Source organism: Lepidochelys kempii, chromosome 17 (genome assembly GCF_965140285.1).
Source record: "Lepidochelys kempii isolate rLepKem1 chromosome 17, rLepKem1.hap1, whole genome shotgun sequence".
Lineage (NCBI taxonomy): Eukaryota > Metazoa > Chordata > Testudines > Cheloniidae > Lepidochelys > Lepidochelys kempii.
This window is the reverse complement of record NC_136396.1, coordinates 4296931-4323340: the sequence shown is the minus strand read 5'-3', so window position 1 is coordinate 4323340 and position 26410 is coordinate 4296931. Positions and strand designations below refer to the sequence as shown.

Genomic DNA, 26410 nt, shown 5'->3' with positions numbered 1-26410 from the left:
ACTTCGTTACAGGGCCACGTTCAACAGAAATGGGCCAGTTTGGCTCCATGCTCCAAAGGGATGTGCTGAGCAATGCATTTCACACACACCCCCGGCCTGCCCTATGCCTGATTAGCCCGCCATGTAAGTTTTCTGAGTGGCTGCGGGGGGTGCAAACAGACAGCACAATTAAAAAGTGCCTCTCAGCTTCCTCTCCCAGTTAAAGCACCATCTCCCTGGGCATCTCCTCTCAGGGCACTGAGTCCCCAGAGCAGCGCAGTCTGGGTGGGGAGATGCAGGGCTATGGACAACGTGACATCACTCTCAGATTCAAACACTCCCTCCCCATCAGGGGAAGCCTGTAAATGTTACGTCTTTAGTCCAGTCATTGAGATGCGGGCTCTGAATTCCCTCAGTACCAGCGGTGTGGTCTCTACTCCTCACAGTGGGTGGCAACCTCTACTCCCCCTGCTCCCTTCCACACCCCACAGACAGAGGGAGAGTGCACGCTGATTGCATCCAGTCCTCATCCAGCAAGGGCAAAGGCAGTAGTGACCCATATAAATGAGAAATGGAGAGCTCCTGTCAGCTCCCAGCTAGCCACGCTGCTGAAAAGCACAGTAAGACTGTTCCCCTCTGCCTATTTGCTAGAGCTCTGTCCTGTCTATCGATGTCTCCAGGGAAGGGTCTCTTTCTCTCTGCTTGGGAGATTACTGCACAGTCTCATGCGGCTTGAAAGTCAAGAATGGACAAGTCACACCAGAGTCTTGCATTGAGTGTCTCCAATCAGTTAAACACCACCAGAGAATCTAGAAAACCCTTGATTCTGTCCTCAAAATTCTGCCCTAGCCCCCGGGCTGTCATCGGAATACAAGTAACCTGTTCATGCAGTCAGCCCCAAGCCATGTTATGTTACCACAGGCCTCATTTGATAGTCAAGAAGAAAACTGGCACAAGAGGAGTTTCAAAGCCAACAACCCCTGCTGTTGCGGCGATCCTGCCAACCCCACTTCCCCATTTGTCTTAAGGGCAAAGCATTTAAAGAATGCTAGGAGTGGCACGCTCCCTTTGGCTACTTGGAAATGTCTGGGGTTTGTTTGAGTTTTATCGAATAGAGGCCTGAAGCTGGGAAGTTTGTGTTCCCAAAACACTATTTTGATTGGTTTATTAAAAACCAGAGTCTAGTGGTTAGAGCCGGGGTGCTGGGAGCCAGGATTCCTGGGTTCTGTACCAGGCTCTCTCTGTGATCTTTCACAGGTCACAGCATTTCTGTGCCCCAGTTTACTCATCTGTACAATGGGGACAGGTACTACATTTGTGTATTCATTCATGTCTGTACAGTGCCAGGAGATCCTTGGGGGCAGGTGCTCCAGGGTGGGTGGGAGGTCAGCTCACTCTTCACAAGACGTGCAGGAAGCCCCCAAATTACTTTCCAAAGAGAAGCAGATGCTTGTGTAGCTGATAAAAAGCCTGGTCCTGCAGGCCTGCCCCACACAGAACTCCTGGCCTCCCAGGAATTGCAGGTCTAAGAGCTGAAGAATTGGGCCCTTAATTTAAAAAGCAGAAGAAATAAAGCCAAGGAAGTTCCTCTCCCTCTTACCTCTCCTGCCACAAAGAACAGCAGCGGCGCCTCCTCGTCTTTGGCTTTGTACTTGGCAATGATTTTTTCTGCTATCGGCTGAATCAGTTGTTTAGCTGCCTCCGACTCCCCGTCATCCTCCGAATCTGCAGGGCACGGGCAGCGGGAGAGAGAAAGGCAACACAAGAGGGAGGTTACAATCAAATGGATCCAAAGACACCATGTTACAGGAGGCTTTATTCCACAGAGAAAACAGGAGCCAGAACGCATGGCAGCAACTTCAAAGCCAGCGTGGCCTTGTAGCAATCAGGGAGCAGCTGAAACGTACTTTCATATGAGCCTGGGAAATAAATCCTAACGGCGGAGCAGCTCCTGCTCCTAAAACATTGCAGCATTTGCTCCCCTGAAGCGCAGGGCCAAACACACACCGAGAAGCTGGTCAGCCAGTTGAAGACCAGAGAGCACGCTGATCTGACGCTGCCTGTCCCCCCCTACACCCATCTCTCCACCTTGGGATGACTGCTCAGGCACTTGCAAGTCTCTACAGCAGCAGCCCTATGGAATGAGCTGTGATTTTGGCAGAGGTACAGTGGAAAAGGATGAGAACATCAATCCAACACCAGCCACAAATGAAGTGCTAATGCTTGGTTGGAAGGAAGAGAGACAACGCGTCCTTGCGCAGCAACTAGACAAAAAGATCTCAATGCGGGGCAGCTTTCAGTATCAAAACATAGGAAAAAACAGCCCCACCATAAACGCCCCCGGACATGCCTCTTGGTAACGGTGCCACCGCCGAGCTCTCAGCGGAGCAGACTACCCTGCTGCCAGCACAAGACCGACCCTCCAGCTGCTTTGAAACAGGCAGGAGGTGATGCTGAGAGAACTCCCACCCCACCGCAGCAGGGAGCTCTGTCTGCCCTTGAACAGAGACATGGCCCACCAGACACAGCTTCTCTGCTCCCACCCCCCATTCCCTGGCTTGTTTAAACAGCAAACAGCTTCTAGAGCTATTATCTGCAGTCTCTCTATGTGAGAGAGAGCAATGGGGGTGGACTGTGATTGATTTTCTACACAAACTCTACTGGCTAAATGCCAACTCAGCTCTCTGTGCTGCGGCTGACCTACTCCATAAACTTGTCAGTTATTCATAACTGATGCTCCATTGAACCAAATGCTGCAGCCTAGAACCCCTCCCCAAAGACCTAGAGATCCCAGCCCTTTCTCCAGAGCCTGAAGCTGCTCAGAGGCTCCCATTATTTAGGGGGTATCACCCTCCTCCAGAGTTGAAGCACTGAGCTATAGGACCATAAAACAAAGTGCAGTCACTGCTATCCAGATGCCCGCAAATGAGGGCGTCTCAGTTTCAAAACACTGGTGAATCTAACTGACTTGGGGACATACAGAAAGAGGGCGTCTAGTGACTGGAGCCAGGCGCTGAGGGAACAATGACTCCAGGGTTCTTTTCCTAACGATGCCACTGACTTGCTCTGTGTCCTCGGTCAAATCTCTTCGCTGTTCTTTGCTCCATTTATCCGTCTGTAAAATGTAGAGTTAATTTCCTGCTTTTCAGGACGGCTGTGACACTTAATGAGTGTTCAGAGTGTCTGGAGAGGCTTGGTTAGAGAGTGTTAGCAGAGTATTCATTAAACAGAGCACAAACTGCTCCTAAAATGCTGGGTATGTGAAAGGACATAGGAAGTCTCTGTAAATGCCACCTCTTCCCTGGAACTGCTGGAGCAACAACTGCATTGTGCGTGGCAACCTCAGCCCACCCAGCCAGCACACAGCTGCGGTCCAAGTGACATCCATACAGGTAGTGTAGATATATTGTGTGGATGTGGCCCACAGAACACAGAAAGCTGCATATGTGGCCCACAATGGTAAAAAAGTTGAAATCCACTGGTCTAGGCAATACCTGGAGACGAAGAAGATTCAGTTCTATTAGAAAGACAAAGAGGAGTCCGGTCGCACCTTAAAAACTAACAGATTTATTTGGGCATAAGCTTTCGTGTGTAAAAAAACACTTCTTCAGTCAAATTAGAAAATTCAGTGGGTTGGATTTAGGATCTCTGTCTGCTCTGAAGCCGGCTAACCAGCTTCAATTTCCACCTGGCACTCTTGCATCCTGTAAGGATAATCAGGGGGTTCAATAGTGATTATGTGCAGTGCCACACAGAGCCGCCTGCCCCACTGTAGGTTTGTGGCATGACATTGCAATAGCACGGTGGGGTTAGTCTGTCCCATGGTGGGTGGGGGAAATCACATCTAGGAGCATCCCCTAACACTTCACGCCGAGCTCCCGATCTCCATCAGGGAGTCTCCTCCCCACAGATTGTTTGCAGACAGATGTTAGAAAAACTTTACTCAGAGCAAGATAAAAACAACTTTTCCCAGGTGTGTTTCTGTGCACTGACAGCCTCACTCACACAGAGCCCATCAAGCTTTTCCTTCCAGCGAGGGGGCAGGAAAAAGAGCAGGGGGCAGAGGGGTTTTCACTCTGCGTTCATATCCCATGCTGGGTTCCACTGAATAAATAATCAGGGTCAAAAGCAAGGCTGAAAAGGAAAAAAAATGAAGATACAAAACCCATATTATGAATGCTATGGAAAAGTGTGCTGTCCATGACAAAGGGCATGGGAAGAGGCAGGGAACTCCCTCTAATTCCTCCTTGTCCCTGGATACAGCCATCCCACAGCATAACTACAACACTACACTTCAATTAGGGATGAGAGAGAAAATATCATAATGCCACTATACAGATCCATGGCGCACCCACACCTTGAATACTGTGGGCAGTTCTGGTCGCCCCATCTCCAAAAAGATTTAGTGGAACTGGACAAGTTTCAGAAAAGGGCAACAAAGATCATCAAGGGTATGGAGTGGCTTCCGCACAAGGAAGGACTAAAAAGATTATGGCTGTTCAGCTGAGAAAAGGGGGGACATGATAGAGGTCTATAAAAATACGAATGGTATAGTGAAAAAAGTGAATAGAAGTGTTATTTACCCTTTTACACAATACAAAAGCCAGGGGTCACCTGATGAAATTAATAGGCAGCAGGTTTAATACAAACAAGAGGAAATATTTTTTCACACAGTGCACAATTAACTTGTGGAACTCATTGCCATGGGATGTTGTGATGGCCACAAGTATAATTGGGTGCACAAATTACTCAATAAGGCAGGATAGGTCCAACAATGGCTATTAGCCAAAATGGTCAGGGATGCAACCCCATGCTTGGGGCGACCCTAAACCTGAGTGCCAGTAGCTGGAAGGGGAAGACAGAGCGGATCTCTCCAAAAATGTCCTGTTCCTTACATTCGCCCTGGAGCTCTGGTACCGGCTGCTGTTAGAGATGGGATACTGAGCTAGATGGACCATTGGTCTGACCCAGTGTGGCCATTCTTATTTCTACCCCAGAGGAGGAGAGAATTGGTCGCTTTTGCTATGATCAGTGACTCCACCCCACCCTGATTGTTCCAGCGGGTTTGTGGTCTGAATGCTTTGAGCGGAGGTAGATCAAACCAAAATGCATCGGTCATTACCCATGGGAGTTGTTTTGGGATACTGTGACCCAAGAGCACCCTCTACATGCTTCGTCATGCAGGTAATAAAGTTAAGATACAAATAATACCCTGGGGGCTGGAGTTTGTTTGTACAAAATACATCACAGCACACCCCATCTCACATGTACAGCTCTCTCTCTCACACACTCACAAACACGAAAAGGAGTACTTGTGGCACCTCAGAGACTGACGAATTTATTTGAGCATAAGCTTTTGTGAGCTATAGCTCACTTCATCAGATGCATACTGTGGAAAAGTATGGGTGTGTGTGTGTGTGTTATAATTATATATCTAGTACCAATGGGAGGTGTGTGTTATAATTATATATCTAGTACCTCGCTAGCTCCATTGCCAAGGAGAACATCAATGGGTTGGTGAACAGCATCCCAGTGATATCTCCTCCAAAGAGACACCCCCCGCAACTGATGAAACCCAAATAAGTAGTGAAGGAATTAAAAAAAAGAAAGAAATCAACAGTGCTCCATACCTACGAAAAGAACGAGGCACGGGCCCTCATTCAGCTGGACGGCGTTGGAGTCAGTCAGCTCCAGCACAGGCTTGGGATGCCAGGGAAACTCTCGGCATTCAGTGTCATTCAGCACTTCCACCCGCCCCTGCCGAGTGATCACATCTCCCTTGGCGTCCAGGACGATGAGCGTGGGGATACCTGCAGCAGAGGAAGAACAAAGGGATGGCTCAGGCACAGCAATAACCAAATGGGGAGGAGGGAAGGGGGCTGGGGAGCTATGAGACAAGAGTTTGTATTAATGTCTGTCTTTCTGGTGGTTAAACAAACAATATCTCATGTTTCTACAGCACCTTTTGCTCTCAAAGTGAGGGAGTGCAGGCTAGAGCCTGGGGGTCAGGACTCCTGGGTTCTATTTCTGACCTTGCGAGGGGAGTGTAGTCTAGCGCTCAAAGCAGGAAAGCTAGGAGGCAGGGTTCTGTCCTCAGCTCTGCCACTGATTCACCGCATGAATTTGGGCACATGTCATTACAGCTTTGGTGGATCTGGTCACTGCTCAGCAAGACAGATAAAAATCCCACACAGGGATCTTTCCTGCCAGGCTTCTTTACACTTTGTAAAGTGCTTTCAGATCCTTGGGTGAACGGTGCTACATACGTTATGTACAGGAACCGTTGAGCTGCCACTCAAATACAACCACCTCTGGGGTGGATTATGGCAGCTAAGGGCCTGATCCACAGCCCAAAGAAATCCACAGGAGTCTTTCCATTGACTTCAATGGGTTATGATCATGCTGTCAAGAATCAGGGGGTATCCATGTTAGTCTGTATCCACAAAAACAACAAGGAGTCCGGTGGCACCTTAAAAACTAACAGATTTATTTGAGCATAAGCTTTCGTGGGTAAAACCCCTACTTCTTCAGATGCAGGGAGTGAAAATTACAGATGCAGACACGAATATACTGACACATGAAGAGAAGGGAGTTACCTCACAACAGGATCATGCTGTGCACAGCAGCCCTACACAGTATCTATGGAGGAAGGTGGGTGCAATTGTTTCCATTATAAAGCCTTACAATTCAGTGGCCATTAACGGCTATCAAACTAGGCTCTGGGATAAGTGGCATTGCAAGGCCTCAGAAAGTCACAGTCCTTAAGATGGTTGAAGATAATCTGTTCAGTTGTGGTAACAGACTACGGCTGCGTTCCAAACTAACACACACGCGACTGGGTTTAGATGCTCTTGCGTTCTTGCAATTTCAGCCTTTGCCCCAGTAATGTACGCTGCTGACGTTTACAATGTGACAAAAGGCCTGATGTCTGAGAAGCAGCTGCATAGCAGGAAATATATGAGCTTAATAAGGATTTTTACTATGGATCCCCACTGAGCAGGGAGAGAACGCACTTCCTGCCCCCTGCAGTGAAGCAGAGCAGTCCTGCAAGGACTTCAGCTCATAAAGCCTGAGCGCACTGTTTGTACTTATTAATGCCATGTCAGACGCTTTCTTAGCTTGGGCCCTCTATCACTGGCCTTGCCTCTGGGGAGCTGGAACGCAGCAGAGGGAACAGCGATGTGCACGCTAAAGCTTCGCTAACAAGGACATGCAGTAGCAGAGGAGACCCACCAGCAGAGGCCAGAATTAAAGAGAACCAGGGACAAAAGCACCGTGCCAAACATGGCAGCAGCACAGGTGGGGCACGAAGGTACATGACAAGGCTTTTAAAGGGGAAACTATTTATTTAGAGCCATCCCCTGACTCTTCTTCCTAACTCTTTTTTCCTCCACATCAGGCCATTGTCTCCCCGCTGCCACTCTCCCAGCTCCAGTGGGGCAGAGTGAACAGGCAAAGGGCAACAGTCAGTCTGAGGCCACCACCTGCTTCCCAGCTGTTACAGAGCAAGGCTTCCTTCATGTAGGGCCAGCATAACGCTCTCCCACAATTCCCCACCCCAACATGGCACATCTAGGTAGCTCCTGGAATCGAAGGGGCAGTTCACAGGCGCGAGAAGCCAGAGCTTTTCACTATTTCATGGATTACAAATACATTTCACAGGCAATCATTTCACATTTTATTATTCCACAGCTGACCACGAGGCCATTCGAAATACTCTCCTGATGGGCTTGCACATTAAATTCCAGCTGCGCATGGTTCCCTCCAACAGTTGCTTGTTGTGCAGACTTAAACCCTGCATAGCAGCATTCGTGGTTATTTGCCCCACATAGCACCAAAGGCCCCACACTGCCCACACAGAAGGAAAAGATAGCCTCTGCCCCAAAGAGCTCACAGTCTAGGAGAGGAATGGTGGATTCAACAAGCAGACAAGGGAGCACACAGCAACTGAGAGAGGACTGGGTCCTATAAGCAGTGGTTCTAGGCACCAGCTGCCTACCTTTGGTAATCAATAGCTAAAAAGGTTAAAAGAACATCTCCCTCCCCTCCCCCAAATCTTCTTTTCCTGCATTACTGCCACACACTGAAGGAATCTGTTAAAACCAATGTAACTTGCATCACTTATGCTGCTGGCTCTGCTCAGGCCGTGGCACTAGGCTGCTCTGCATAGTCTGCATCGTGTCGGTTTATAGTCACTTTTGCTTTTAGGTCCTTGGAGCAGAGGGAGCTGAAAGTTCATCCTGGAGGCATCACTTGTATGGAGACTGATTTCACTGTTGGGGACTCTGGTTCTGGAGGTAGTGAAAGTGCCTATCACTTGCTAAGGACCAGTCTCACCAGGCGCTGAATGCCCTCAACTCCCACTGAAGCTAATGGCGATGGCAGGTGCTCAGCACTTTGCAGGATTGAGTCCCAGTGCTGCAAGCATGGGGGAGTGAGATGATATCCTTTCCAACATGTGGCCGCAGCCCCTTTCTGAGCCTGATGGGAAAGTGTTTTATTGGGGGAAGGGGCGGAACCACAGGTCTCATGAAGAGGCTGACAGAATGATGGTAAGAATTCCCAGAGTGAAGGCTGAGAACTGTCACTGTGTTACAGAAACAGGCTGTGCAACTCTCTGCTTTCCCTGCTCTCAGGCATTGTTTTGGCAGACTGTGATTTACGAGCTGGGTGTGACTGCAGTGAAAGGAAACACAGATTCCCCCTTGGGTGGGAAGAGTTCCTTCTTGGCCACAGCCACAAACACTATCAGGAGAGTGTTATTATCAATCTTGCAGGGGCCCAGCTTCCCTTCCCACGGCTCTGTCCTGAGTAATTTACGCAGCGCTGGGCTCATTTCACAGCCCTTTTTAGTTCCACACCCAAACTGGGTGAAACTTTCACAATGAAACCTGAAACTCACCTCACTGGGTCTCTACGTTCCATGCAGCCTGATCAACCTCACTGAAATGTAAGGAGGCGTAATGCAGTCCTGAAATGCTCCCTGCTGCTTTCCAGCCTTCTCCGATGTAAGGCTGAGACTAGTCTCTTGACACTTGATGACCTTGGCCCAAGATCAAAATTATACTTTCCTCCTCACTCCCCCCCCCCCCCCCCCCCCAGTGTCAGTTTCCAAAGTCTCAAAGACCAAACTCAAGCTGAACAGGTGGTATTTTGCTGAAGCAGTAGTATCCCAAGCTAAGAGAAGTATAGTCATTGGCAGTATGCTTTGCTCTTTGAAAGTCACCTCAGGATGAAAAAGGCATCAGCTTGCAACAGAATAGCATGGCTGCAAAAACAGGAGGGAAGGGAGATCCCCTAACACACTGGTGCTGGCCTGCAAATCTCTGTGGCAGGAAACCTGGGACCCAGTCCTGCTCTTCACTGAAATCAATGGCAAAATGCCTTATTGAACTCCAACAGTGCAGAAGCAGAACTTTGATTGGCTGTTCCTCCTCCTACAGGATTGATATCACGTTACTCCTTTGAGCAATTCTTACCTTGGGGAGTGGGGAGAATACACACACTTCCCTACATCAGGGAAAGTGGGAGGGTCCGATAAATGTATATAGCCACACAACCCAGCCAGATTCATCCTTGATCACAGACATTTCCTGGAAGCCAACAGAGCTGCATCAAGAATGTCCCAACGTTCTGGAACCAATATGGGATCCTGCTAATCATGACGGTAGTTTGGGGGATGAGGGAGGGAAGGTTCTGGTGCCAAGGTAAAGGTGTATGATTGTCTACACAACTGTATACTTGGGAAAGGCCAGTCTTACAGGGAAAGGCTGGTGGGAAGTCTATTAAAGCAAGCACTTGGAAAATAAAGTAAAAAAACCTCCTGACAATTGTTAACAGATTTTTTTTCTCCCAAGGATTAGTGCACTTAAGTTGCTGTGGATGCAGCTTTATAGATATTTTAATTCATCCTGCCTGGCTGAAGCAGATGTGTTAAAGAACAGTCTTCCTGGAGGTTACGAGCACATATTTCATTCCTACAGAAGTCCTATAAAAATAAAGGCAAGTTCTGCTTCTAGTCCCCACGGCAAAGAGCGCTGTGCCCCCTGCTGTGCTGAACTGCTCACTCAAGTCCAACTGGGCTTTGCCCTTCTACAAAGTCTAGGCAAATGTTTTATTCAGTGGGGCATTTTAAAGTGTCTGCATACACCTGGTATATCGACTCCGAGTGTTTATCGGCACAAGGCTATGTTTTGGTATAGGACTGGAATCCCTATCTGCGAGTGATATTTGCAAACAGGCTCATTGTCAGAAATTCAAACAGAGGTTGGATTTAGACCAGTTTCAGCCCTGGTGGAAGCCGGTGCAACTTCAGGACATTCAATGGACTTCTGTCTTTTTACAAAGGGCTGGATTTAGTTCAGTCTTAATGATCCAGGACAAATGATCAAAAAATGCATCTTAATTGAAAAAACAGAAGGCTGGCTGGCTGGGAGGATTGGCAGTACAATACAGAGCCTTTGACCTCCAAGGGCCAAATTCACCCCAGTGTAAAACAAAGTGAAGTAAAAGGAGTCATACTAGAGATTTGGTGCAAATCGCCAATTCAAATCCAGCCCAGAGTGGTAGTGACTGGAAGTTGTTACTACCTGACTGTTGTTCAGTGATCTGAGTTCCAAGGTCTCACTCCAGCACTTCATAAGATTCACCCTCCCAACTAGCCCCCAAATACTAACAGAGACGCCCCAGAGACTGAAGAGCCCAGGCCATTATGGAGAAGCTTGTTTCACTCAGCACTGCCCGTGTTGCACCTGATCTGTCTGAGAACTTCAGTCTTCAGGTCTGTGAATTCAGCACATTTCAACACCAACAGCTTAAAAAAAAACCCCAAAACCTGATCACAACCACCAATCTTTAACTACAACTATTCATTTCTGCTAGCAGGGAAGCGCCCTGTTAAACATAACAGCCCTGAGTTCCTCAAATGCCTTTAAATAGAAAACAGGCACGTTCCTCAGTTACTTGCTACCTTGACTAAGTTACTGGCTAAACTATATCTTTCAGGGGTATGAAAACTCCACACCCCAGAGAGACATAGTTAAGCCAATCTAACCACACGGTGGAGACAGTGCTAGGTTGACAAAGAATTCTTCTGTCAATCTAGCCACTGCCTCTTGGGGGGGTAGATTTAACTACAGCAAAAAACCCTCTCATCACTGTCCTGAGTGTCTACACTGAAGCCTACAGCACTGCAGCTATGCTGCTGTACCACTTAAAGCATAGACATAAGCCTGGTCAACACTACGAAGTCAGGTTGATGTAAGCTGCCTTGTGTCGACCTAGATGTGCACGTGTCTACACTTAAATTTGTCTCCCACCACTGTAAGCGCCCCATTACGCCGACATAGTAACACCACTTCCCCCAGTGGCATTGAGCCCTGGTAGATGTACTGAGGTCAATGCAGCGGGAGTGTAGACAGTGCATTACTTATGTCAACCTTAACAGTCCTCCAGCAGCTGTCCCACCATGCCCAACACTGACTGCTGTGCACAGAGTTGTGAACTCCATGGCTCAGGGACCACAGAGACCAGAACCATGATCGTCCAGCTTGGCGAGCACATCCAGCAGCTCTCCATTGTTGTATGAAACTGCTCGGCTGACCCTGCTGGCTATACGCCCCGGCTTGGAGCAGAGCGGAGATACTGGATCTCCTGGGCCAGAGGGGAGAAGAGGCTGAGCAAGCACAGCTATGGCCCAGCTGTAGAAATGTGGACATCTCCTAGAACATTGCATGGGGCATGCAGGAGAAGGGTACGACAGGCATCAGCAGCAGTACCGCGTAAAAGCCAAGGAACTGCATCAGGCATATCTGAAGGCCTGGGTAGTGAATAGTCAATCTGGTGCTGAGCTGCAGACCTGCCTTTTACAAAGAGCTTATTCCATATTTGGCGGAGACCCCCCTTCCCCCCGCCCCGCCCTGCAGACCACCATGGATACCTCTGAGGAACCCGATTCACAGGCCTCTTTCTGTTGATGCACTCTGGCAAAATGGTCTGGTGCCAGAAGAGGGACACGTGCTGACTGTTGCTCCACTGCAGTTCAAGAACCCCACTGCTGCAAAGCCTTCCGCTCTGTCCTGCACACCCCAGAGAGGCACCGTCCTGCGTAGCAGAAGTTGGTCACCGTCCCTGCACCCTTGTGTGACAACAGCTCCCACCGCGGATTTTCCAACCCCAAGATGATTTCCCACTGACCGGTAGCAATCTGGCATTGCACGTTGTCACAGCGTAATCACCACTTGCTTCTCCTCTGTCAGCGCAGTTCTCATTCTGGTGTCCCTGTGTTGGAGGGCTAGGAAGAGCTCAGCACACAGATCCAGGAACGTTGCTTTGTGCATTCCCAAAGTTCTGCAGCCACTGCTCATCATACCAAGTCTGCATTAGGATGTGATCCCACCACATCATAACGTTTCTCAGGCCCAAAAGCTGCATTCCACCACCTGCAGCTGCTCCAGGAATGCCACCAACACCTTTGAATTGGTTCTTGCCATGTCCCCAGCAATCTGTCCGCCAAGAAGTCATCATGCTCCCTGCTGATTCAGTTCCTCTTATGGCGCTGCAAATACCGGAGGATCGTGTGTGCTATTCTTGCAATGCTTATGACAATAGGGAAGAGCAGGGCAGGCTCCATGCTTCTGTTAAAGATGACAGACAGCGAGGAAGGCTGTGCGGGTTCATGGGATTTTTTAATAAGGCACAAAAATTCTGGGATATAGAGGATATTATGGGATGGAGATAGTTGCCCCCTGGGAAGTTGACCCTTTGCGCCTAGTCACCCATGTACAACTGGTTTCTGCTCCACCATGATTTTCCAAGACTTCCCAAAAGAGAGTGTGCTGGCTGGAGGCAGGCTGCACACTGGGACACCTACCCATAGTGCACTGCACTGTGCATTGACGCAAGCGCTCCTGGTGAGCATGTGCAGTGCTGATGCAAGGAGCCAAGTATGTACGCACACAAGCGATGTACTAACCATGGCAGCTTTAGATCGACGTAACTTGTGTTGGTAAAACTTTGTAGTGTAGACATGGCCATAGCCGTCATTTGGCCTAACCTCCCCCAGTCCCAGAAGAGCCCTGAGTTTTGGCTCCACATTTGAATGTTAATGCTCGGATCCTTGAAGCAACAGGACCTGTAGCGTTCACTGCCTTGATTTTTATGGCTGCCCAATGAACCAGATGACTGTTCAGTCTGCGTAAGTTTCAGTGGTACCAAGGCTACCGGAGCTGGGATAAATCAGCCTAGGTCCATTGACTGCAGTAGAACTATGGCAATCTACATCAGCTGAGGATGTGACCCACAGTCTTGGTACCACTGAAACTTACACAGACCAGACAGGTTCCACGAACGACTCCTTGTAGTTGGCTTGCAGATCAAGGCAGGTATCTTTTTGCATGAGGAAGCCCAAGGCATGGCTGAAGTGGCCAGAACATCCCATTCAAACACACGAGGGACCCCTACAGTTCGAGCTCCATTTGCTGGGTTGGAAAGCAGCTAATAAGCTTCCAAGAAGCTGAAGAAAATGCTGCTGCAGATTGTGCCCTGCTGCTCCATTTCCCTGGACAGCCGGGAGAGCTGAGCGGACAGCCGGGGGAAGAGATTATTGTTCAAATGAGAGTGCAAGGTTTGAGCAATGGAGCCATTCAGGAATGAGAAGAGGCCAGCTACCAAAACAACAGGAACCACCAGCAGCTGGGACTCAATGAAAAGAGGGTGGGGGGAGGTCTCTCCACTTGGGAAGCCTGAGGAAGGAACAGCCACTGTACAAACCTGTCTAGTGACAGAGGAGGAGGAGACCTGCAGGCTCAGTGATCTCTCTGAGCAACGCATGGCTGCTTCAGGTGCCCATCTCGACCTGTCTAAGACAGAGTGGACGGGAGCTGAAACGTTAGGTTCTGGAAATTCAAAAGGCTTCACAAATAACCCAACACTGGCACTCTCATCTGGAAAAATGTTTCTTCTTTGTCTCCCAAGAGAGAGAAACAGGGAAGGACAGAGACAATTTAATATCAGGGCTGCTAAGAGTCAAGGAGCCAGCATTTTGGTGTCTGGTTCTCACCACTCTTGCATTGATCTATTCGCTATTGAGTGTCTTGCTCCTCCCACACCCAGCAACCTCCTGTAAATTAGAATTGGCAAATTCAGACGAGTCAAACGCTCCCAGCCGGGTCTCGTGCATTTCAGCCCAGGAGTCTTGTTCCAAAGACTTCCCAGAACCATTTTCAGAGTAGCGGAAAGCAAGTGAAGTTACTGCCGCACTCCTGGACCTGCATGCACACATATGGAAAACTGCAGGCTACTCACACATCTTTGCATTCTAAGCATTTCACTATGAAATCCATGGACATTTGTCTGTTCAACATTTGCCTGCAAACCCCAGCGAGCAATTACATTCCCCTCATTCCAGCCCTAGACAGCGCAGCTTTAAATTCCTTTATACATACTAAGGCTGTACACCCTAGGTTAGCAGGAAGAACAGCACATTAACCTAGCTTGGTGGATGAGTTACAAATCCCAAGGTTATGCCAAGAAAATTATTTGAATCACAGAAGGGTTTATTCATCACCTGATGGCATTTGAGATAGCTGCAGAGGGTCAGGTCAGAAAGCGAGCGAGGAACTGGGAAACTCACTTTGAGCCTTAAGCTGTCAGAAGGAGAATACCCTGACCAGTGACGTCAACAGACACAGAGGATGTGACACATCTCACAGGACTGGGACCTTTATCTCCTTAGAATTCCAATCCCACCCCAACTTGCTCTGCACTTTGATCTCCTCCTCCAGATCCATGTGACACTGCTGAGAGACTCCCAGGCGCATGTCCTGTGTTAAGACACTTACTGGATTCAATTCCCAGCTCTGCCACAGACATTTCTGTGTGACCTTGGGCAAGTTACTTAATCTCCTCTCTGAGATTCCCTTTATACAAAGGTAAAGATCTCACATTAGCTCTGCTGACCAGGGAAATCTAAGGGCCTGATTTTGACTGTTGGCCTCATTTTAATGGCATAATTCTGCATCTGCAGACAATGTGTGTGCACTGCTCATAGCATTTAGACCTCCACTTGATTTCCAGGCATGATCAGATAGCAAGATATCCAAGTGCTATGAACCGAATTACCTGCAAGTGTAAGACTACACCCAGAAAATCAGGGCCTAATTTAAAGAATAAATTGTTTCAGTGTTACTGTTTTCAGGTAAACACACAAGGGGATTTCTGGATTTTCAATCTGACAGTGTCCCTTTAACAAGTCTAAAATACACAGTGATTCAGTTTGACAAGACCAGAGCCCAAATATAGCTAGTCATAGTAATTGTTGGGTGAAAAAGAAATGTAGGTCACACCCATTCATCCAGACCACTGTGACAGCTTTGGTATATTCCTGCTGCCGAGCCCTGTCCCTTTGCTACTTTCATTAGCAATCAGGAATTCATCCCTAAGAAATATCCCGTATGTGACTATTCATTGTGGGTAAGAGCTGAGACTATTCAATCCAGACATCTGCTCCTGGGTCCAGATTCAAAATCATACTGAGAGACAGGTAACGACGTAAACAATAACAAGGTACCATATTTTCAATACTTACAAGTCAAACATTTTATTGTGATCTCTGGATACCGAACGGCTCTTAGCTAGATCTGTAACATCGTCTGAGGAGTTGACAAAGGAGCAAGCTGGAACAAAAGGTTTCTGAGACAGACAATTTTGACTGAAAAAAGATGGTGATGAGAAAACAACCCAGAATGAAAGATGGGAGAGTGATTTGGACAAAGAAATTGATCGGGATGAGTTAGTCTCTATGTGGGAAAGGAAAGGGGATCGACATCTTCAGTTTGGGTAGCTCATAAAGAATATGTGTAAAAGTAACTGTACAGATGGTATTTGATGCCTGTTAAGATTCTTCATATTTTTGCCACTAGGGAGGTGCTGTATTGGATGGGTTGCGGGGAGAGGGGAACACACTTGCACTTGTGATGGTTGTTTCCAGGAATTAGTCAGTTTTGGGAGGAAACTATTAAACAGATTCATTTTATCCAGCTTCCCCTCGACATCCCCTGACCGGTTCATGTAATGCTCCAGTGAGGGAGCTACATTGTAAGCAGAATGACAAATTAATTTATTTGTTATTGTTAGCAGCAAGACCTCGTATTGCTCATTATTGGAAAACAGACTTCTCCTCCAATGGAATTGTGGCATAGTCAAATATGGACTGTCCGTGTAATAGAAACGCTTTCACACAAGGTGTGTACACAAGAGAAGCACCAAAAAAAGGGAACCTTCGTCACCCTTTTTAGTGTGCTCAGAGAAGGAGAGCTTCCCAGCCTGAATCCTTACCCAGGTTCTTTGACTATTAACCTGATCCTGAATCAGTAACAAGTCATGTGCGATTTAATATGTTCACATTTTATTGTAACTTCATAAATAAAACTTAATAAAGTTTTCCCAAAAACACACTGACTGCAGGCTCCAGGTATTCCTCAGCCAGCAACAACTGGCCCCTGGGAGCTAAAACCCCCCCCAGAAAGCCGCACTTCTGGTTAAGACTGAAGAGACCCTCTATGAAGGATGGCAGAAGAGGGAGAGAATTAAAGCAAACTCATCAAGGACAGTCCATCTCCAGCAGTGTCCTGTCTCTGTGTGGAGGCCCTTCAGTCTGCAAAGGGCAGTAATCTCCCTCCCACAGGACTGACCCACTGCATGGCTGCTCAACTCGGACAATTCACAAGAACTTTTATTTCCTCTCTCCCGCTTGGAGTGGTGCTTTTATTGCCCTGCTTAAAACACAGCATATTTTCACCTGGTTCTCAGGTCTTCCCCAGTTCTTAACTGACAGCTTCCCCTAGCTAGTGTGTCACAAAGCTCACAGAGCAACTGTGGGGGAGGGGACACGGAGGAAAAGAGAATTTAACACCTTGCCCAGCACAACTTGACACCATCACAATCCTATGGCAGTCATATCCTATCTGCAGAGATACAGGCCTGTGGTATCCAGGTCAGCGTCTTCGGCATATAAACTCAAAAGCAAACTTATTTCACACCTGCTAACCCCTGTGTTATACATCCCTCACACACATACCATCAGATCCTCTTTTAGTTCCCAGAACAACTTTTTGTCAATTCCTTTGGCTGTGATAAAGCCAGACTTTATTAACAGGTTTCAGAGTGGCAGCCGTGTTAGTCTGTGTCCACAAAAAGAAAAGGAGGACTTGTGGCACCTTAGAGACTAACCAATTTATTTGAGCATAAGCTTTTGTGAGCTACAGCTCACTTTATCGGATGCATTCCTTTGAAGGTACAATCATGAAATCAGGGGCGATGGTGATAAGTGTCTTATAAAAGTTTAGATTAAGAATAGGACAGATTGGACTCATCAATTAGATTTTACCCACTAGAAAAGGGTTTTTTCCCACGTGACTAACATTTTACAAAAACTCAGTGACAGAATTTTCTGTTACCACATCTGATAATATTCTTATTCTAAGATGACTGGCAAGAGAATCTGGGGTTTTTTTTAACATCTATTAGTTATGGATTTGTGATTATCAGAAGCAAAGTTCTGTGTCCCATAGATAAACTAAGCGAAGCATTTACAGCAGTGCTTGTTTTGTTTTGTTTTTTGTTTTGAAAGGAAAAAAGAAGTTAGACCTGCTATCCCATCTGTTGCGACTAGCAGGGTTTTTGCTTTCCTGAGTCCAGAAAGGGACACGTTTCCCTACAATAACTTTAAAATTGTTCCTGCCCAACTCGGCAGGAAGAGAGAGATTTTTGTGTTCGCTTCTTGCGAAAGGCTCTCAGATACCAGGGTGATGGGCAACCTGGTAAACCTAGATAGATGGACAGACAGATTTTTAAGGAAAGCAGCATCTCCCATAATCACTGCCAATCCAAAGGAGATTTGAGGGGATCAGTGGGGATTTCTAACAATCCAAAACCTCTCTCTAAATAAAAATTAGTAAGAGAAAATCCCCATTTGTTCATAAAATTCATCGCTGCTTCTCGTTCCGTAGGAAGAGTGAACTGAAGGAGGCAATTTACATGAAGCTTGGGAATGGTGCACACAATGGGGAATTATTTCTGAACAGCCACAATGCAAAAAATGAATAAATCTCAAGATAAATAGTGCTGGATGCCCAAGCAAGTTAGTATAGGTGGGAATGGTTCACCCACCTGACTCCACACTAGGAGAAAGGCATTCAGGGAAACCCAAATAAAAGCCCAATAACTCAGTATTTGTATTTACATTTTTTCCTGGCTTCCTCAATGCCAAAGGGAGCCAGTTATGGCAGCAAAATAACAAGAGATCTGGTCATCTCGCTGCATTCCTCCACTCAGGAACTGAATGAGTTTGAGAAGACAAGATCTTGTATTATTTCAGCTCTGCGAATGGGCTCCTGAGGCCATCAAAGGCTTGTGAAACAAACACAAACACTACGCTGTGCAGATGCCTGGTACCTGCTATCAGACATACTTGCAATCCCTCAAAAAGGGCCATACCAGGCTTCCCTTCTTCTGGGATGAAGAGGGACAAGGCAGGGCTGCTAAGGGTTATACTGATAGGTTTCTCGCTGGCCCCTACAGAGTTCTAAAACAGAGGTATGACTAACTAACAAGAATCAGAGAGAGCAAACACAGAGCTCCTCAGCACTACCGGGAGCAATGCAGCATTGTCAGAGTTTTATGTGAAACAGAGGGAATGTCAAGGGGGCGTTCAAAGAGTAAAATGGAAACACAGCAGCAAATATAGCTAGGGATATCAGTGATGAACAACATGACTTTTAAACTATACCAGAGGTCTGGAAAACAAGACCAACCCAGAAAAGTCAATGATAAGGCAGCAGAGGAATAAACTGTTGGTAGCTGTAGCAGTAGTTCCTTCACATCCACATTTGACAAAGAAGATTTTAACACCACATCCCTCCAGGATGTGCTTGTGTTTACTAATGAGGATAAGCTGGAGGAGAGACTGAGGTAACAGAGCGGGAGGCAATCATTTGGCCAGGACACTGGGAGAGGTGGGTTACACCTGCAAAGGCCAAGGATGAAACAGTTAAACCATTCAACTATTATCTCGATCCTGGGGAAGTAACAAAGGACAAAAAAAAATCCAGGGATGGTATAGTCCCAAAGTGTCTGCAAAGGATAACTTAACTTCTACAGGCAAGATTCTGCCTCGGTATGTATGCAAAGCTCAAAAGAGGGACATTTGGGGCAGTTTATAATGTATGGTTTGGAAACGTGAAAGCCAGCATAGATTTGGGAAAGGCAGGCCAGACCAGACAGAACTGATTATTTTGTTAAACAGAATAACTGTTGGTGCAGATGCAAAGAGCCAATTATTTACTCTCTCCTGATTTTCAGAAAGCTTTGGATAGCGTTGACGTGACAGTCAGGGTTAGGTAAATTACATTTACACCCACTTTATGGCCCATGGATGCTGCCACAGTGGTGTAAAGGGGACTTAGCGTAACAGAGTCAGGCCTTGAGAGACCCTGTGTAAGGGCAGGCCCGTAGCTGCACCTTGGACCACCCTCGGCAACTCCATTCCCTTCTTGGTGTTTGCATCTCTCAGACACTTGCAAGCTGTCATCAAACAACTTCTCCTGAACCATCACTTACCCAAATTATCCTTAGTTCTTTTCATCTCCCATCATAAATCAATCCCTTCAGTCCCCTACTCACAGGGAGGAAACATGCATAAATACTGAAAACTTCCCTGCTAGCTAATAGCCCCATTTATCCTTCCCTGTACTACACCCTCTAGGCAAGACATCAATGCTGTCCTTTGTTTACTACAGGGTCAGTGCATTACATCAGTTACATTTAGAGCTCCTGTGAGTGCACAAAGTCTTTGGAACACCTTGAAAAATACACACACAATCCCTCTCTCCCTCCTGCTCTTAGCAGCCAAGGCCTGTGTAATTCTGAAACTGACACCCGGAAGAGTAGACGCAAAGCCATGGTTTACATCAAACATGCAAATCTTATGTCACTACCGCAAATCAGATGCCATCTTCCTCAGTCTCTACAGAGAACAATGGCCTGAGTTCCCATCACATAGAAGAGTAAGAAAACAACACGGAAACCTTAAAGAAAAGCAAAACAAATAAATAAATCAATTAGGGATAAAACATAAGACCGGAAGGCTCCAAATTTCCAGGAGGAATTATTAGGTTACTTTTGAAGTTCCATTTTGGCTAACAGGATGGCAGGTTACAGTAGGAACATTAGTCTGCAGAGAAGAGAGCTCTGCCGAAGGCCCTTTGCTTTGCTGTTTTCTTGTTTTATTTAAAAAGAGGAGACATTTAAGAAAAAAATGAAATGAGAGGAGTGGGCAGGAGTGATTTTCATGCCAGGCTTGAGGTGTTTCCTACCTTGTATGCCGTAGAGCCGGTTGAGGCGTGATCTTCTGGCTTCATCAGCGTATGGCACAGCTAGCCAGGGCATCTCGCTGAAATACTGCTTGAAAGAGTCCTCTGACCTATGCAATGGAAATGGAGGTCAAATAAATGCACCCTCATTACCGTCCTTCTGCGGCCCTTTTTCCTGTATAACCCTTTGCCCATACGTGTCCCAGCAGACGCCTGACACTTCCCCAGAGCCCACCTGTACGCGGGGCAGGCCAAGTTGCACCCACCCAGGGGGAGACTGCATTGATTTTAAAGATGGCGCCTCTCCCAAAGAAGGAGCTTGCAGCGAGTTTCAATTTTAAGAGATTTAAAATCTCCTCAATTCTGACAGCTGCTGCTCAAGGGTCCCGCAGACCTCGGGCTTGTATCCAGGGCACGCAGGAACCTCAAAGCAAAATGTCAAGCAAGACCACCTCAAGGATTGTGGGCTTGATCTTGACTTCACCTCTGCCCTGGCTAATCCATCTTTCCCCTGGCTCCTTCAATCTCTCCCCTAAGCCAGCAGGGTGAAGGTATCTCATGCTACCAGGTTGGGGTGTAGGGTCCTTATTATCTGGAAGAGCCCTGTCCAGCCCTGCCTCCCTCCCACCCCACATTTAGAGCCCGGTCTCCTGTGTATCCAACAGCACTCCAAGGGACAAACCCGATTGGTTTCTCTCCTTAAAGCAGGTGTCGTATCCATTAATACTTGGAGTTTCTTCCACCTCGCGGGTACATATCAAACAGCTGAATGTACCACAAAACCGTACTGATCGTGATCTGCTTCTAGTAACTCCCAACTCTCTCCTTGCTTCGGGGCATGAGTTTCTCCAGTCTGGCCTGCACACTTGCCTCGTCCCTCCAGCCTCTGCACCACGGCACAGCACACAACTCTCCAAAGCAAACAGCAGACATTACCTGTCTGCGCTAACGAAGACGATCTCAAATTTCTGCCCCGTCTCCTTGATTTTCCGGTAGGACTCCACCAAGACCCTCGTGAGGCTTCGGCAGGGCGGGCACTAGAAAAACACAGAGGAGCACATAGTACCTGGACACCAGGGACACTGCTCTCATTGAAGTCAATGGGCCTGATTCACTCCACAGCTTCCCGCAGCAGGGGAACAGGGAGCTCCATGAGGCCCCCACGATCCCTGCTTTCCCAGGGGGCCAAGAGGCAGTCTCGCAGTCTGCCAAGTGGCTGGGCCTGCTGGATAGAGGGCACTGACTCAGCAAGTCACCAGTGCAACCTCCGCCAGTTACCTGGAAGGGGAAGGTGGAAGAACCTGTCTGCTCAGGGTGAATTTCACCTCGGGCACAGCTGCCCCTGCAAAAGTGACTCTGGCAGCCCAGCCAGCAGAGGGCACGGTTATCTAGCATGAGGAGCTGCAGTCAGGGTTGAGCCTTCCCACAGAGCTGCCACTCACCTCCAACCCCTTCCATTTACTCCGCGATGGAGAGGTGCCAGCTACTCACCCAGTGCGCAGAGAAATAGACCCCCACGTGAGAGCCCTCCAGGGCGGTGCTGTCCAGCGACGGGCCATTGTTTCTGAGCAGAGGCCCTGCAACAACTTCACTGAAGGGTTTTGGTCCCCAGGGGAACTCGAGCCCTAGGGGAGTTTGGGATGGGCAAGGGGAGAAGGCAGAGAGAAGAAGAGTGAGAGCCACATCTAGCATTTACACTTGAAATGGCTTTACTGAGGCCCTCCCCCTTCTCCAAAGGCATCTAGCTGGGCAACCATGCAACAGACAGGAGCCGGGAGTCCTCTTAATCCATCTGCACCGATGTCTTTCCATGGAGACATCCTCTGCCACCCAGATACTGGGCCACAACCCCGTGGGGAGATTGGCACAAAACGTTAACCAACACATTTATTCTGAAGGGAAAACCACCCTATGAAACACCCACTGAGGGACGCAGAGGTGAGCCGCCTACAAAGGACCATATTCTCTGCCCCCAAACCTGGCAATCAGGCTTTCCATGCGGGGGACCCCAGAGTTACCCCCTCTCAGGGTTCAGCCACTACTGCAGTCTCAGGGATGAAGTTGTCTATGCAGCCCCGGGTTTGTCCCCCTCCTCCCCACAATGGAGTGCTCAGCCAGCAGACCTATGCAGCTGCAAATCTACTTGCTGCCCTCGCACCTCCATCCCCAACCGCCCTATGCAGGACACCCCAGAGGAGCCATGCTTTGTATCAAGCAGAGGGTCCACATTTCCTACGTAGGCTCTCAGTATCCTCTTCCCCGCTCTCCCCTCCCGCAAACACCACAACTGCACCACTTTCTACTCTGGATAGGACCCTCGGTGCCCACAGAGGGGCAGGATCTGACCCTTAGGGATCCCTGTGCCTTCTAAGCCGCAAAGTGCGTTTGCGTGCATTCACCCCGTCTCTAGATGTCAGAATGCTCTCTGGGAACAATGCAAATAGTACTGCTTTGGGTGGCCAGGTCATTGCTGTGGTCTGCGGTTCATTCTTCCCTTTAAAATGAGTTTGGCAGAGCTCTGCAGGCTCAGGATCTCTCTGCTCATGGCTGGGGTGCAGGCCATGTACTCTGACTATTCATCTTTTAGAGAACAGGTCAATCTGCCCATCCCGCTCCTCACAGCCATTCTGCTTCCTGAACAGCTAGCATTTTAAAACAATTGAGAAGCAGCTGGTATAGCCTCGGTTACTGCAGCTCAACTCCCACCTCGGTCTCTCTCTTTTAGGAACAGCAGCAGGCTTCCTTAAAGCTGTCACCATTTTCATTTCCCCCACACAGGGCTGCTTTGTCCATAGCTTTATGGCAGGATAATGGACACACAGGTTTCCTTACCCATCTAAAAAAAGCGTCCATATATTCTGACTATTCCTGCTGCCAATTCCCAGAATAAGCAGCCCATAAATTCAGCCAGAGCTAAAGAAACATTACCAGATGGTTTCAACCACAAATTATACTTAGCCTCTCATGCTGCACGGCTCCCGCCCCCTGTGTTACACCTAGGGGCTTGTTTTCAGTATCTGTCATTCCCGCACCAGGGAAATGACAACCGCATGGAATGCAGAGGCACATATGCTGAAAGGTCAAAGGTGTCCAGGCAGATGCCCCACTTTCATTTTGTGTAGGGACTACAAATATGTGCAGCAATATTTGTTTGTTTTTATCACTTGCCGATTCAGAGAACGCAAGGTCTGGTATAAACACGCCGCATGGTATGATTTAGAAAAGAAAACTGTAGCTTCTTTTCGGCACCATCTGTAAGTAACAAGGGAACTGTTCTGTCTCAAACTGTATGGGGTTACTAATATACGCACCACTCACTACATGAGAACAGCACAGATTTTAAGTGATGAAAAATGTGGGTCCTCAGTTTGTCTGCCTGTCCCCCCCAGTGAAATGCGTACCGCAGTGTTTCATTTCATCTAACTTTTCCCTCATTTGCACTTCAGACAGAAAACCTAGAAGGGATGCCTTTGTTCGTTAAAAAATGAAACCCTAACTCTAATGGGAACAATGTAGGGAATTTCATGCTGAAAATAATCCAGTGCTTTGATGAGGCAAGTCTGATGATCTTCATTTGTTTCCATTTTTTGCTTCCAGGCACACTTTGGAAAGGGAGCTAAAAGAGAAGCGAACTGTTAGCCGTCGTATGGGTGTGCAGTGCTCCAGGTCTCACCTTCTGGGTCATCCCGGATCACCAACAAGCCGTTTCTGCACACAACCTTCCCCGTGGAAGCGTCTATAAATATCAGCGACGGAATGTTGGAGACTCTGTATTTGTTCCATAGTTTTAGCTGTAAAAGAGAGGGGGAAGGAGAAGAAGAGGTAAACTCTAAGTAGCTTGACCATTAATACTTTTGAGCAGCAGCATCTTACAGGCCAGTCATCAAAAAGATGCAGAAGATGACAGAGCGGCAGTTTGTAGCAGAGCATCCAAAGGTCTCACACAGGAGCCCAGCTACTGCTAGCCTGGTGACCTCAAAAGAAAATGACATCGTGTCGACCGGAGCTAAGTCTGCATTCTACTCCCAGCTCTGCCACGCACTTGCTATGTGACCCTTGACACAGGAGTTAATCTCCCAGTGCCTCTGTTTCCCCCCGTGTGGAGTACTTTGAGATCTCTGGCTGGAAGGCACTGTAACTGTGATATGCCACCACCCTATGAGGCAATCCTGTTTCAGCTGCTTCCTTCCCTCCCAACTCACCATTCATTACACTAATCTCCAGTCCATGCCCAAGACATGTTCACACTGAAAACATGGCTGATATACAGAAACTTGGAGAGATGATTCTGCCTAGGCCCTGCTGCATTTTGGCCATCTTGATTCGCAGCCTAGAACTCCCCACACAACTTCATCCAATGCCAATAACTGAAACACACCTGGTCACACACTTCTCGTCTGGCATCATATTTCTGCACATAGAATTTATTCTGCATCTGAAATGTGAATTGTAAAAAACCACCAGCACTAGAAGGAACTATAGAAAGAGGAAAATAGCTGCTGGCAAGGCATAACCTGCAGGTGTACACGGGAAGCCTTCTGTAACCACTCCAATGCATCTTCAACTGTAACTAAAAGCCAGGAAAGGCTGTGGTCAGAGGAGCTGATCTCAGAGCTTCGAGTACCTAAAACATTCCAATCTGAGCAGTTCACTTACATTTTTCCAAGGCACTTCAACCTAAGCAGCCCAGTGATGTATTATCAACCTCTTAAATGCAATCAGATCACAACACAGAACCAGAGAGGACAGAGGAGAGGGGAGGGAAGGAAATGAATCATTAGTTTCCCACATCATCAAATAATGTGCTGCAAACTCTCCCTGGCGCCATAGATATTTATGACATTCATTTGGGCCAGTGGAGAACAAAAAACCGCAATGGAAGAACAGCAGAATGGAGCCTCAATGTTAATAAAACTCACAATTACACTACTTCTGATACTTTATGCTGAGTTATTTTGCAATGCAAAATAATGGATCCAGAATAAACCTTAAAGCACATGCTTCTATATTCTGATCCATCTTATTATTTTATTTATATCAGAGTAATACTCAAGTCTCAGTTGAAATTTGGCCCCCATCATGTAAAGCATTGTATGATGGAGACGGTGAAGACTCTGTATTGTGCTAAAAGACAATCCCAGCCCTGAAGAGTTTACAATCTAGTGGACAAGACAGATGAAGGGTGTAGGAAAAGGATGCAACCTCGAGCCAGAGTGAACTGGGTGATCTAGCTTTTTATATGCTTACCGACACTCTAGCTAAGGGTGCTAATCATAGGAGACATTTAAGTTTTAATGCCAGTATCTCTATCGCTCTTCTGGAACTTGTTTCTGTGCAAAAATCTTACTGTGTTTTGAGAAACTTGACAAGGCTATCAAAATTTATCCTACCTGAAACTTGTTATTTGATGATCAAAGTCCTCTAGGTCACAAATATCTAAAAAAGATGCATATACAGAATCATAATTTTTTTTTTTAAATCTCCATTTATTAGGACCTACAGAAAACAGACTCATGTGCCCCTGCTAGCACCATTTACTAACACACACATTCCCAGGGCTAAGCTGACGTCATCGATGATGCTGATGCACAAGCTAAATGGATTTGGCCACAAAAGCTGCAAAGACTTCGCTAAATGCAAGTCAGCCATGTTAAATTGAGTTTGGTTCAAAACACAAAGTAAATCCAAGTTTGTGAAGTTTAAAGGGATCTTTACAAGGATCACGTTTTTCAAGCAGCTATCTAAAAGGTTGTTGCAAATAATAAAGAGATTACAGAAAGTAACTGGAGAGCTCTCTATAAACAGCTGCTCTATTTTGTCATGTCTTTGCCATATTCAACAGACTCCCCTCAAGGCCCTGTAGAATGCTGCTGCAGCAGCTTTCCTTTCAGGGGGTTGCTGGTAGTGGTCTCTACATTATGCCCAACCAACGGTCTCCTAACTCAGCCATTTATAATCTATAGAGTTTATATGTCCTGCACATCTGTGGGTGCTGTATAAATAACCAAAGGTATCACTGCAGAGCAACCCGAGGTTCTGGGACTGCACATGCTACAAGGCCA

General features: G+C 47.3%; 1 protein-coding gene across 1 annotated transcript in view; it reads right to left on the bottom strand.

Moving 5' to 3' along the window:
• NXN (nucleoredoxin) overlaps nucleotides 1–26410 on the bottom strand; it is a 101568-nt gene that overhangs the window by 9611 nt on the left and 65547 nt on the right. Inside the window, exons 2-7 of the mRNA XM_073315592.2 lie at nucleotides 24022–24139; nucleotides 21840–21973; nucleotides 21285–21385; nucleotides 20352–20458; nucleotides 5610–5789; nucleotides 1580–1704 (exon numbers count right to left, since the gene is read on the bottom strand). Of these exons, the coding sequence (XP_073171693.1) occupies nucleotides 1580–1704; nucleotides 5610–5789; nucleotides 20352–20458; nucleotides 21285–21385; nucleotides 21840–21973; nucleotides 24022–24139 (765 nt within the window). The remainder of the gene's footprint in view (nucleotides 1–1579; nucleotides 1705–5609; nucleotides 5790–20351; nucleotides 20459–21284; nucleotides 21386–21839; nucleotides 21974–24021; nucleotides 24140–26410) is intronic.